The 14,187-nt window shown below is 41.3% G+C and overlaps 1 protein-coding gene across 1 annotated transcript; it reads left to right on the forward strand.

Moving 5' to 3' along the window:
* The first annotated feature begins 8,031 nt into the window (after positions 1–8,031).
* On the forward strand, positions 8,032–12,508 carry LOC133891436 (glutamate receptor 3.4-like). Its single transcript, XM_062332149.1, has 8 exons — positions 8,032–8,234; positions 8,325–8,516; positions 8,611–8,971; positions 9,537–10,876; positions 10,984–11,261; positions 11,356–11,387; positions 11,472–11,878; positions 11,951–12,508. The coding sequence occupies exons 3-8, from the start codon at positions 8,686–8,688 to the stop codon at positions 12,395–12,397; spliced, it is 2,790 nt and encodes a 929-aa protein (XP_062188133.1). The 5' UTR covers positions 8,032–8,234; positions 8,325–8,516; positions 8,611–8,685; the 3' UTR covers positions 12,398–12,508.
* Positions 12,509–14,187: the final 1,679 nt, after the last annotated feature.

Below are 14,187 nucleotides of genomic sequence, written 5' to 3' on the forward strand. Positions count from 1 at the left end.
TGCCAATCACATCCTCAATTTGGTTGCTAAGGATGGTATGAGTGTCATTGCATCTCCTATTCAGAATATTAGGGCATTTGTACTAGCTGTGAAGGGATCTCCATTGCAATGGGAGGATTTCTTAAAGTGTTCTACTGAGTGTGGATTGGACACAAAGATGGGCTTGTCTCTTGATGTTTCCACAATGTGGAATTCAACTTACACCATGTTGAGGGATGCCCTATACTATAGGGCTGCTTTTGAGAGGCTCATGTTCTATGAACGTCGCAGATATAAGAAGATTGCTCCATCCCCTGTAGAATGGGACAAGGCAAGAATTCTTTTACCATGCTTGAAAAAGTTATTTGATCTCACGAGCTATTTTTTGGTACATTATATCCAACTGCAAACTTGTTTTTCAAAGGTTTTTGTGAGATAAAGTTGCTGCTTAGTGATTGGTGCAATCATAATGATCACAATATTAGTAACACGGCAATTTCTATGAGTGTTAAGTTTGACAAATATTGGAAGAAGTCCAATGTTACCCTTGTTGTGGTAAGTGTTCTTGATCCTAGTTACAAGAGGAGAATTGTAGAATTCTACTTGAAAAAGTTCTACAGAAATTCTTTTGAAGCTGAACTTGAAAATTTTAATTCTGTCTTGAAGAAGATGTATCAATGCTATGCTTCTAGTTCTACTAAACCATCATCTTCAAAGAGCAATGCAGCTACTACTTCATCTGTTGTAGATCAATTTATGGAGAGTATTGGTGACGAACTTGATGACTTCCTATATGACACACATGGCCCTAATGATGATGTTGCAAATGACTTGGAGAAATACTTGGCAGAACCACCATTAAGGCTTAATAAAGCCAATTAGAATACATTTGATGTTCTATCATGGTGGAAGCGCCAAAAGGATGAATATCCTATTTTGTGCCTGCTTGCTCGTGATGTGTTAGCCATGCAAGTTTCAACTGTAGCTTCAGAATATGCTTTTAGTGCTGGTGGTCGTGTTGTTGATCCCTATCGTAGCAGGCTTGATCCGGAGATGGTACAAGCACTGATTTGCACCAAAGATTGGATAGCTGCAGCAAGAAAAGGTAAAAATCAGAATAGGTTCTTAGTTCTAGTTGTGCAAGAAGTCATTACCAATTTGCTAATGTAGCTGCCTTTTCATTACAAATTCTCCTAAAGTTTCTTCATTGCTCGTTGAAATTGAGGCTCTTGAAGATGGTGTTGAAAATCTACAGGTTGAGATACAACTTCTATCCTTTTCACCTTGTTTCTTGATCTGAATGTGCAAAGTATTGCTGGACAACTAGCTGCTAGTTTTCACTTCTATGTTTCCTTCTTACTTATGTAAAAAGACATGCTGTCATACTAAAAATTAATTGAATTATTGCTTTACAAAACTGCAGGATGAAGAGGAAGACTTAGCAGGTGATAATGATGATTATGAGCCAGAGTTTCAGCTATGGGCCGGTACAGGCAATGAAGAAAGAATGAAAGATGGCTATCTTTTGCTTTAGACTTGTGTCATTTTAGTTGATGCTATGTTAACTATTATTCTGTAAAATTATGTCTATGTTTATGTGTCCTGTTGGTTCATCTGTTTAAACTTCATGTGTGACTATCAAACCATGTCATTTTGGTTCAGACTTCATTATGTGTCTATGTCTATGGGTATGTCCGTATGACGTATGTGCCTTGTCATTTGTGAGTTGTGAGATGTGATCTATGAACTTATGTTTAACATTAGAACTTGTTCTCGTATATTCGTATGTATCATGAATTTATGTTTATCATATTAAATGTGTCTTATCCTTTATCATATATTCATATGAGATGTGTTTTAACTCGTATTGTCATTATGTCGTGAAGTCATATGTGACTTCATCGATCTTGTTGTATGAGATATGTGGACTGTGAGCTACAGATCGGTATATCGGTTATGAATTATCGATTCCCGATCAATACCGTCATAATTTCCGTCCAACTTTATCGTTTCCGATATTTCCGTAATACCGATGCCGTATTAATTTTCGACTTATCGTTTTCGATATCGCTTCCGAAAAAAATGTGAAACTGAAAACAGTTTTAGCCTTTTCTGATCGTTTTCGACCGTTTTTAGCCTTAGCTCAACCAGTAGCTTGCTTGCTTCAGTTACCTCTTGCGTTGTAGGTGGTCGACAATATGCCCTTTCGGTACAACAATTGCCTTTCTCAGAACACGAGGCTTAAATTTTGTTGTGAAAGAAAGTAAGGTAAGATCTGAAAACCTTGAAGTCAATTGTTGATGCATGATCCATTGTTTGTAGGATGTATTATTGTTTATCGGCTTCTGCAATATACATGCTTACATACTTCCCAGTGCCATTTCTTTTAGGCAAAAATTGTTATTTATGCAGTCAAGTTTTAACGCATCTTAGGCCCAAATACTTTCATAGTATCTTTGAGGCACAGAAAAAATTGAACTCTCTATTCCAATATCTTTTTAGAGTAAATTTGCTTCCTTCATCTATGAACTGTTCAAAGAATTATCCAGCTCCACTACCAATGGCTTTTATGTAAATTGTTAGATGTGGCAAAAAACATAATTGTTTTCACCGAAGTATAAGCAACTCATTTAAAAGGCTATGCCGTGCCAGATATGATATGAACATGACATCTAAATGCCTTCCTTTTATATATCTGTGGATATTACTTTCTGTTCTTATGTTCATTTGTTCTACTAATGTTCTTCACATGTATTCTTTCCATCTTCCATGTAGATGTAATCCGAATGGAATACTCAAATATCCTCACTTTTGTAGCCATATAATGCCGAATACTCATTTGGAGCAACTATATTATCTTATACATTCAATGCCTTTTTGAATCAAAGGTCACTAACCAACTATACTATCTTGTGAATTTATTTTATCTCGTTACAATGTACAAGCCTTTAACTAGTATATAAAAAAAAATGCCCTATTACATTTACACATCAACTTATACACATTTAAGTAGGATTTGCATAGTACAAAAATATTACAATACTTACACTCTTGTTCTCTCGACATGCTTATATTGTGGAGTTATGCGCCCGGTGACAATGAATTTCTATTACGTGATGGACGAGAGAGTAATTTTCTAGATGTAGCAACCTAATTCACTCAACTAATCTCTACTATATAAAATACGAATGAGTTCCGTATTACATTTTTCTCATACGCTCCTTCTATCTAATAAAAATCATAAATTTTAAATAATTTATCTACTTTTGTTATCTACTCTCATCCTTCAGTCTCTCTGTCTCGTTACCGGCTACGGATATAAAATCTATTTTACTAATAAAAATAAATTAAAAAGAGGAAAATTAGCAGATAATCTTTTGATCTTTTTCAAATCGCATCTAAAATCAAACTATAGCATCGCTTCCGATGTATTCGTACGGTAGCGTTCTCATGGTACATCCATATGCCTCATACATTTAGTTTATAATTGATATTGTCATACATAATATTTACATTTTAGTTATAATGTACCAATACTTAGCTTTGTATGTTTTACGATTCAGTTAGACTCACGTTTGATCATTTGAAACGGGAACAGGGCCGTGATGCTCGGGTAGAACGTAACGTGACCCAACTTCTTTGACCCTTCGCGGAAGATTAGGAACACACTGCCGATCGACGCTTTCCATGGTCAAGAGGTCTCAAGGATAGAATCGTCATCAGCACTAGCTAACGTTCAATAATCACAGCCCAGCTGCAAACTGTGGCCGGCTCCAGCCTTCTAGAATTCCAGAAGCTTGTGCTTTGAATTCCAGCCTCCCAATCGCAATTCACCTGTGATTTCGCGACGACGATCGATGCTCTAAGCACTTCCGTCTTGGCACGTCGTCGCTGTCTGAACTGGAATAATACACACGAATTCGTCGCTGTTCTTCTAGTCGTAGTTGATTCAGGGGTGGTTTTTCTAGAAGCAGACCCAGGATGTTGGGATTAATTTTAAGTAATTACTGTAGAAGATGCCGCCAGTGGCGACCATAGCGAAGTCATAGAGGGGATAATCTCCTCCTCATCTCGCTGCTCTTCTCCTACTTCTCATGAAAAAAAAGGAGCTTAGAGTGTTAAGAGTAACAGTGACATTATAAGAGAGGTAAATTAAGATAATTAGGAACTATTTGGCTTCAGAAACTTCATAAGAGAGATTTATCTCAAATTTTATCTAAATATGCTCTAGATTATTTAATGTGTCTACTCTACTATTTAAGAGGATTATAACCTATTTTAGCAAGGTAAATTGTAAGTATGTAAATACAAAAATATAAATAAGATAGAGAGACAGACTCGGTATAAGGAATTTTTATCCCTTAGTATCGATGGTATGAATGTCATCTCTAGTCTACGTTGAAGCTCAACAAAGGATATATTCCCGGTCGACACGGCCATTGAGCCACCAAGTTATAAAGATAAGGTCTCAATCCGAATGAGCCACCAAGCCACAAAGGCAAGACTTCACCATAAGTCTCCCGTCCGATCTCTTGCGGTCATGATTACTTCGGAGTTTGAGCTACCAAGGCAAGAGTCTCCGTGTCCCCGTATACGTGTCTTACCACAGCTTCACACCAAGTCGGAGGGTCAACAGGCTTGAGCCACCAAGACCCAAGATGCTGACAAGTCACAAAGACTTCAAGGCATTAACGTACCACTCGGTACAAGCTAGGATCACTCCTTGATTCCTTCTTCAAGCTGAAACACCTAGCTATAACTCACTCTAGGCATAGAAGCATTAAATACTCTCTAATCTTGTACTTTATTACTTTAGATGATCAATTTAACCACTTTGGTGGTTTGGATGTCTTCTCAAGTGTATATGAGTTTCCTCTAGACTGCAGCAACATGTCATATGTTAAATGACTGAGTGAATGAGTATTTATAGCCTCAAACCCACCAACTAATTGTTTTTTCAACGACTCAGAAAGACTGTTAACACCGGATGATTTGATGAGAACAGTAGTACTAACACCGGATCATCCAGTGAGCACAAACTCAGAAACTAGCTGTTGGAACTCCACTCAACGCTACGTCCCGTAGCATTAAATGCTACGATGGCCTTGTAGGCAGATGTGGTACCAGTTGATTGATGGGACAGGGTCTACAGGACGATCAGGCGTTGTACTTCTGCATTGGCCACGGCTATGCTTGTTAGGAGGAGGTGCCTGGAGAAATAAAATATTGGAGTGGATGACATTAAATGAGATTAGACTGGTTAGGTGAGTACCTGCCTCGCGACCAAGGAGGGCTAGTTGCGGGGCTTTGTTCTGCGATCAGGGGACTGGTTGGCGAGCCTGAAAGTACTTGATGTCGACTAGAGGGGCGGTGAATAGTTGTTTCTGAAAAATTAAAACTCTGCAGTGGATCAGACAGTGTCCGAAAACTCCGGCTCAATCCGGATACTCTGGGTTCCGGAGTATTCAAGTTCACCGGCTTATCCGGACTATACAGGAACTCGAAATCTAAGTAAGTCTAATATTGTTTACGAGTTACCACAGTATCTATAAGATGTATATGCTCCTCTTCAACAATAACCTGCACTCAAATACTCACAAGCAACAATATTGAGGCAAATCCCCAAATAACAATTTGAACGAGTAAAGTGTAAGAAAGTAAATGAAGACAAGATTTGTTCTTGAAGTTCGGCCACCTCACAAAGAAATACCTACGTCTCCGTTGAGGAGCTCACAAAGAATCGGATCTTTTTCAACCCTATCCTCACCCAAACGACCACAAAGATCGAGCTAGGTTCTTACTCAAATCACGGGTAATATAAACTTCCCGTGGCACTCCACAAAGGTTGGGTGCTCTACGGGTGACCTCTTGCTGTCTAGAAGCACGAAGCTTCAAGAGTAAAGAACGCAAATCATAGCTTGACAAGAACTCAAAATGCTCAAAGGTTTGCTTGTTGCTCTCTTGCTCTAAATCTCACTCCCCAAACCCTAACTCTCAAATCTTGCAAAGATAGCATTAGAGGGGTTTGGGAGGGCTATTGAATGCTCTTGAGAGGGTTGGTTCACAGGTAGCTTAACAGTATTGAATGGAGGGGATGAAGAGGTATTTATACCCTCCCCCCAAAACTAGTTGTTACTGTGCTTTTCAGACAGACTCAGAATATCCGGGTTCACCCGGAGACTCTGGGTAGCACAGAAACACACGCACCTAACCTGTCAGAACTAGCCGTTACACTGACCCGAAGTCTCCGGGTTCACCCGGAGACTCCGAGTAACACTTGAGAAAAACGGCCAAGACCCTAGTTTGGAGGATGCCCAGAAGGTCCGGAAGCATTAGAACCTGGAAACTCCGGACCAACTCGGAGACTCCGGCTTTAGCACCCTCGGCAAATAGAGACTCTTTCTCGGAGTCTCACTCGGAGACTCCGGGGCACTAACAGCATCCGGAATATTCGGGCTAACCTGGAGACTCTGGGTTCAGGCTTTGAAGCGAGACAGAGGCTCTCTCTCGAAGTCTCACTCGGAGACTCCGGAACACTTACACAGTCCGAAGTATCCGGGCTAACCCAGAGACTTCGGGCTCAGACTAGACAGAGACCTTCTCTCGGAGCCTCACTCGGAGACTCCAGAACACTTAGCAGAATCCAGAGTTTCCGGGCTAACCTAGAGACTCCGGGCTTAGACAACTCTACCCTTTTTCTCGATGTTCGTGAGTGATTGTGTCTCTCAAAATTTGATTTTAACATGATACTTTGAGCACTGAGACACTAGCAAAACTACCAAAATGTATCCCTCTTAATAGTACGACATTCCTAAACTCAAATTCAAAAGTAAAATAAATTAAACCCTATGAGTTTCTTCATGTCGCTTCTCTTTTCATTTTGAAGGACATCGATCTTTTTTAACCTTTTCAATGGGACTAAAACCTGTTCATAAACTCGATAAACTAATTAGTCCCTTAATCGTTTGTCATCAATTAGCCAAAACCCACAAAGGGCCTAGATGCACTTTCAGAGCCCCACCTGGTCGCACAGTGGTCCACAGTCTTGAAAATATCTATTGTTATCTGGCATTTGCCGGTGTGGACCCTCCTGACAAGGGATCCTTTATTGTTAACATCGATAATGAGGTAATTGGTTTGTGATTTTAGTACCAGCTTTGTTCGTCCCTGCTCATGAGTATGCAAATATATAGTAGCTGCTCATGGAGGTCTATAACATACTCTGTTAGGTTCATAGAGCTTGTATATTTCCAGGACTCCAAATTTTATTTTATATTTTAGAGCCATATTTGATTATGTATCATGAATATAACTACACACGAAAGCATCGCATAGTTTTTGGATTCATCTCTGCTTACCATGTATGTCCACTTCTTTTAACAATGTGGCGAAGAGAAGCAAACTAATCATAAAAGGGCTTGGATGAAATTGATATGACAATGCACTAATCATAATAGGGTTGCCCCATGGTCAGGGAGGCAAGTCAAAGCAGAGATACGGTTCGATCCTAACCATGCGAATTAACGAGTATTGCAACTACATGATCATCATGACCCGCACCCCTTGCATTGGTTTCTCAGACAGTACTATTTGAACATGATGATTTTGCGGTTGCATGGACATGAGCCTAGTACTGAGTATAGAAACTTCTTAGTTTGTGTTTAAGTTAATGCATATTTGAGGAATATATTGTAAGAAGATTGCATTCATCGGAATGTTCAATCATTGGTTAATATATTGCTGAATACTTGCTGATGGGATGAGGTTATTTTAAATAATTTTAATGCATATTTTATTTTTCTTGTAGACACATTACATATTACTTCTCTAATCGTTAAATATTCAAGTCACGTTAAGTCAAAATATAATATATGTCGGTAAGTTTAGAAACCGTAGCGTTAGCACTAGTACTCTACTAGTATTTTATAGAAGTATAGATACTTTTAGAAAAAGGAAAAACACATTTCCAGCTTTAAAAAAAGAGAAAAAAACATTTCTTTTTGATGGAAAGGAAAGGAATCCAATCGCAATTTGCGAGGGCACAAAGCTGCTTTAGCTTTGGTCTATAATACTCTCGCAATCGCCGCTTCTTCACACGCATTAGCTTAAAAAAAAAAAACCTTCTCCAAATCCACACTAGCAGCTCAGTGCTCTTGTCCTCCACTAGGACCAGGGATCAAGAACCCAAAAGCGTCTTCTTGGTGCTTGTAGTTGTAGATGAGCTCCACTTCACCGTCCATGGCCTCGTCAAGCAGGTGGTGGCTACCAAATGATCTTTTTTCCTTTGGATTTTAGGAGCGCGGAGCTTACTCTTACTGGAATTCGACTGTGTGTTTCTCTTGCAGATGAGTGATGCGCTCTGCTGCCATTTCGACCCGTCGAGCATTCCGTCGAACAGTTGGTAGGCAGTCGCCAAAGCAAGAACGCATTTGTTCTGTGTTTTGTTGGATAAGCGAAACCGATGGGCAGATTGGGGTTTCCTGAGTCTCGGAGGCGAGCGATGTCTTGGATGTTGCCCTCGAGCAATTCAGCGCTTGGTTGGTTGTAATTGCAGAATTATTAGTCAAGAAACCAGATGAATTCTCCCAGTTCCTGGATGCGAGCTCTGATCCCCCATTTCATTCTCTGCAGAGTTTTAACTGAAGAGGCCGTTTAGACATCAAAGGTGGTCAAGAACACAGTACTCTACTACTCTTTTCTTGGTCCATGGAGATGGGCTCTGCTCTCTTTGCTGCCCTGCTTCTATGTGCCCGCATTTTCGTCAGTGGAACCATGGCAGATAACCAGAATCGCACCAATGACCTTGCAAGGCCAGCCGAGGTGTGGATCGGTGCGCTGTTCACATTTGATTCGGTTATCGGGAAGGCAGTGAGGCCAGCTATTGAGCTTGCTGTTGCAGATGTCAATGCCGATCCTAGCATACTCCCGGGGACAAAATTGAGTGTTCTTATGCAGGACACCAATTGCAGTGGCTTTGTTGGGACCATAGATGGTCTGAACTTTCTTCCTTTGCATCAAATTTTGAAATTCGATCTCGACTCTATCTTTCAGTTACATTTTAGACATATTATTATACCCGGTTCCTCTTTCTATGCCCTTGTGTTAGGAGTTAGTCTAGAGTGGTCATATTGGAATCAGAAATTTGCCATTTTAAATCAGCATGCGTAGAAAACAAACAAATTGACGCCTGAATGGGAGTTTGGACTCTTTGCTTCAGGTTCTGCAATTATATTATTATTTTTATAGTCTACTGTTGTCATCGTATTCTTAGCAATCAAGCAACACTTAGCTGTTAGCTCAAACATTGTCATGTTGTTCAAGTTCCAATGAAATTACAAATTAGGCTTGGAAATTTCCAAAGCCTACGTTGAAAATATGCAATAAGTCATACTTAATGCTTGATCTTGTGCCGCATATACTTAGAAAGTGGAACTTGCTTGTCTTTCTTGTATAGAGAAATTCACATTATTTAATCTTATTAAATTGAAGTGATTATACAATGCAACTATCCTGCGTTGGTAGCATGTCAGATTTTAACAACTTTTCTTCTTGTCCAGCATTGCAGCTTCTTGCTAAAGATGTGATCAGTGTATTAGGTCCACAATCCTCGTCAATTGCTCATGTCATTTCACATGCTGTTAATGAACTCCATATCCCGCTTATCTCATTCGCAGCCTCCGATCCTACCCTTTCTTCCCTTGAATACCCTTATTTTGTAAGGGCTACACTAAGTGATTACTTCCAAATGGATGCTATAGCTAGCATCATCAGTCAGTATCAATGGAAAGAAGTCATCACCATCTATGTTGATGATGACTACGGTAGAGGTGGGATCACAGTGCTAGGTGATGCCCTTGCAAAAAAGAAGTCCAATATAGCTTACAAAGCTAAGTTACCACCTGGTGCTGCAAAGGCTACTATCCAGGATATCTTGATGCAGGTAAATGAAATGGAGTCTCGCGTCTATGTTGTCCATGTAAACCCTGACTCCGGTGTCAATGTTTTCTCTGCTGCAAAATCTTTGGGGATGATGAGCAGTGGCTATGTATGGATAGCAACAGACTGGCTTTCTGCAGTGATAGATTCTTCTGAGCATGTTAGTCCTGATGTAATGCAACATACACAGGGTGTTCTTGTGCTTCGGCAACATATCACTGATTCCAACATTCAGCATTCGTTGTTGTCCAAATGGAATAATATGACCAGGAATGGAAGTTCGTCTTTGAGTTCTTACACTATGCGTGCTTATGACTCTGTATGGCTAGTTGCACATGCTGTTGAGCAATTTCTGTGTGAAGGGAATGCTGTATCTTTTTCTGCAGACCCAAATTTGCTAGCTACAAAAGGAAGTAGCCTTCAGTTAGACTCTCTCAGGATTTTCAGCAATGGAGATAAATTACTGGAGAAAGTGTGGCGTGCAAAGTTCACAGGGGTTTCTGGGCCAGTTCAATTTACTTTGGACCGTAATTTGATCCACCCAGCTTATGATATCCTAAATATTTGTGGTACAGGTTTTAGGACCATTGGATATTGGTCAAACTTTTCTGGTCTCACAGCTGTTGCCCCAGAAAAATTACATTCATCAGCAGTGAACTCTTCAACCAACAATATAGAGCTTCATGATGTTATATGGCCTGGTCAGACTTCTGAGAAACCTCGTGGTTGGGTATTTCCGTATCATGGGAAGCATCTGAGGATTGGAGTGCCTCTACGAACGAGCTACAAAGAGTTTGTGATGCCAGACAATGGACCTGATGGAGTAAAGGGGTTTTCAGTAGATGTTTTTAAAGCTGCAATAAGCTTGTTGCCCTACCCTGTTACGTGCAAGTTTCTTTTATTCGGAGATGGTTTGAAGAATCCCAGCTACAATGACCTTATTCAGAAGGTTTCCGACAATGTGAGTAACATCCCCCATAGCATTCAATTGTGATATTTCCAATAGATTAGTGCCTTTACTATTTTGTTATATGAATGTTCTTAATTCCGTTTTTCCTGCCCACTCAGTACTTTGACGCTGCAATAGGGGACATTGCAATAGTGATGAATAGAACAAGACTTGTTGATTTTACCCAGCCGTATACAGAATCAGGTCTCATTATTGTAGCTCGAGCAAGGGAAATTGAATCAAATGCTTGGGCTTTTCTGAAGCCATTCACCTTCCAAATGTGGTGTGTTCTAGGTGTTCTGTTCCTCTTTGTGGGTGCAGTTGTTTGGATACTTGAACACCGCACTAATACTGAGTTCCGTGGACCTCCAAGGCAACAAATTATGACAGTGTGCTGGTTAGTATCTGCATTTGGTATCTCTCTTTTTCCCTCTTCGAATTTTTAAAATATCGTTCTTTATTTAACTCATGGAGTTTTTGTTCCCTTTCAGGTTTAGTTTCTCTACCATGTTCTTTTCACACAGTAAGTATTGAAGTGAAACTTGTCAAAATATTCAAGGGTTTCTTAGTTCACTCTCATATCCTCCTTTCTCGTTGCTTTACACAGGAGAGAACACAGTTAGTGCTCTTGGTAGATTTGTCCTGCTTATCTGGCTCTGTGTTGTGCTCATTATTAACTCAAGCTATACGGCAAGCTTGACATCACTTCTGACAGTTCAGGAGCTGACATCTGGGATACAGGGCCTTGATAGCTTGATCTCGAGTTCAAGTGCAATTGGCTATCAAGTTGGATCTTTTTCCAGAAACTACCTTGTGCAGGAGCTCAATATCGCCGAGTCCCGTTTGGTGCCACTAAACACCCCATCGGATTATGCAAGAGCACTAGAACTAGGGTCAGGAAATGGTGGTGTTGCTGCAATTATCGATGAGCTTCCATATATTGAGATCTTCCTGTCCAGATACTGCAAATTCAAGACAGTTGGTGAGGTTTTCACAAAAAGTGGATGGGGATTTGTAAGTGAATAATCAAATAGCTCACAATTATCTCTTCAGAATATCTTGTGATTGTACTGTATTCTGTTGCAGGCCTTCCCAAGAGACTCTCCTCTTGCTGAGGACTTGTCAACAGCAATCCTGACACTATCGGAGAATGGCAATCTCCAGAGGATCCATGATGAATGGTTAACTGGAACAGAGTGCGGTGCAGACAATACCAGGGTTGGGACAAACTCCTTGAGCCTGTCAAGCTTCTGGGGCCTCTACCTCATCTGTGGCCTTGCATGTGTCCTTGCTCTTGTGATTTTCTTCCTTCGCATATTTTGTCAGTACAGCAGGTACAATAACCAGGTTGAGGTTCAGTTTCACGAACCTCAGATTATAAATCGTCCAGCAAGGTTAAGTACCATAAAGTCATTGATCTCTTTTGTGGATAAGAAAGAGGAGGAGGTGAAGAACGCTCTCAAGAAAAGACCTAATGGCAGTCAGCAGCCAAGCACTGGCAGTACAGAAGAACAATCTACATTGCCACTGTGACATCTATGTGGCTGCATGACTAATGTACCAGAATAGCGTGTAATCTTGCACTGAAGTGACAGTTTTGCGAACCCGGAGGCCTGATTGGTGATAGAAGGGGTTTTCTTGTGAGCTGTTCTGACTTGTGACTACGAAAAGGTCCAGAGTATTTTCTCTGGAGAAATACCGCAACGTCTAAGATGTTCCCAACAGCAACAAACCTGAATCTCCTAGCCGCAATTTTCTGGGAGTAGCAGCATTCGATTGCAGCTTCAACTTCTGCCAAGTTGGCCTTCCTCGTTTCGAAGTAACTTTAACCAAAGTTCATATAGCTACTAAGTAACTTTAACCAAAGTTCATATAGCTACTAAGTAACTTTAACCAAAGTTCATATAGCTACTATCTGAAGCATCTTCCAAATAAGTTGATAGGTTAAAATTTGTGTTTGGTGTGATATGTGGCCACCTCATCCACTATTCCACCTCATTCACTATTGCAACTTTTTAGAAATAATATCCACCTCATCCACTGCAGCTACGCAAAGAAACCATTTCAGAGCAAAAGCTCTGGCCTCTCCCATTTAAGCAGACTCTCATCCACTCCAAATTAACATTCTGTTCTGAATGAAAGCATTTAGATCAGGAAAACTTTTTTCTGATAGAGAGCAACTGATTTACCGTACTTTGTACTGGTAAGTGAAAATAAGCCAACTCGACATGTTTAAAAAAAACTTTGTGTTCGTAACTGAAAATAAACCAATTCTACATGTTAACTCTTCATGCGATGGACCAGCCTTAAAACTGACGAGGATTGGCAGGTGACATGAACACATCTTCCTGGGTTCCAGCATTTATCTAGACCTAGTGCTGTCTACAATTAACTTTGGTTGCCAAGGTATCCAAATCCCTGACCCCCATTCTGCTCATAAGGACAACTCAGTCCTATTAACATTACTACCATCGCTCAAATCCTCTTCTCCTTCAGAAAATGAGTTGGTACCAACCTATGATTGATTGGAATGAATGGATTTCATGGAAATGTAGATGTTTCTAAACAAGTCAATTCGCAGGCTTAGGTTAGGTTCCAACGTGTGTAGTAGAGATTAAATGTAAACTACGTGTCGGATCCAGGGTATACAATGTGGTTATATTGGCAACTACTACTTACAAGTGTTGGGAAATGCTTGGGGTCGGTTAGAAGACAACGACAGGATCTTTATCTGCCATCCATCTAGTTTAAAATGGTAGATTGCCGCAAGTGTAGAGTTCCCTTCACCATATCAGTTCCTCACTCTGCGTCGAAAAGGATGACGTTTTCTGGGCAACATATCCTGTGAATCCGGGGAGACCGCTGCATCCCTGCATCCGTTGGGCGTGAGCGCTCCGATGGAAATCCAACGTACCGGCAGCGCTGTGGTGTTTCCCGAGCCCCTCACGCCCGAGCGCGCACGCCCTAGGCTCACGCCGTCAGCCAAACGGAGCGCCCAACCGGCCCCGTCACGCGCAGTAGCTCTCACGCCCAGACCCCAACCGGTGCTGCCCTCGTCGGCGCCGCTTCCGACGCTGCCTCCGCCTCCCCCGCCGCCGCCGCCGCTTAGCCCCACCCCGACCACAAGGTCCTGGACGACCAACTCCTCCTTGATCTCTGCGTCCGCGTTCTTGCCCCCTCCGCCCTTCGTCGCCGCCTCCAATGTCGTCGAGCTGGGACTTCTGGGACCCCTTTGCGCCCTCCTTTTCTCGCTCTGCCAATGAGGATGCCGACTGGGACGCCGCCGCCAGCAGCGTCGTCGACGCCCCCAACGCGCCTCTCTC

The sequence above is a fragment of the Phragmites australis genome, chromosome 14 (genome assembly GCF_958298935.1).
Source record: "Phragmites australis chromosome 14, lpPhrAust1.1, whole genome shotgun sequence".
NCBI lineage: Eukaryota > Viridiplantae > Streptophyta > Magnoliopsida > Poales > Poaceae > Phragmites > Phragmites australis.

What these genes read in the sequence shown, in the direction of transcription:
- LOC133891436 (XM_062332149.1), top strand. Translation starts at nt 8,686, where the DNA reads ATGGAGATGGGCTCTGCTCTCTTTGCTGCCCTGCTTCTATGTGCCCGC. An exon ending in CTTTGTTGGGACCATAGATG is followed by an intron (nt 8,972 to 9,536) that starts GTCTGAACTTTC and finishes CTTCTTGTCCAG; the next exon opens with CATTGCAGCTTCTTGCTAAA. An exon ending in TTCAGAAGGTTTCCGACAAT is followed by an intron (nt 10,877 to 10,983) that starts GTGAGTAACATC and finishes CTGCCCACTCAG; the next exon opens with TACTTTGACGCTGCAATAGG.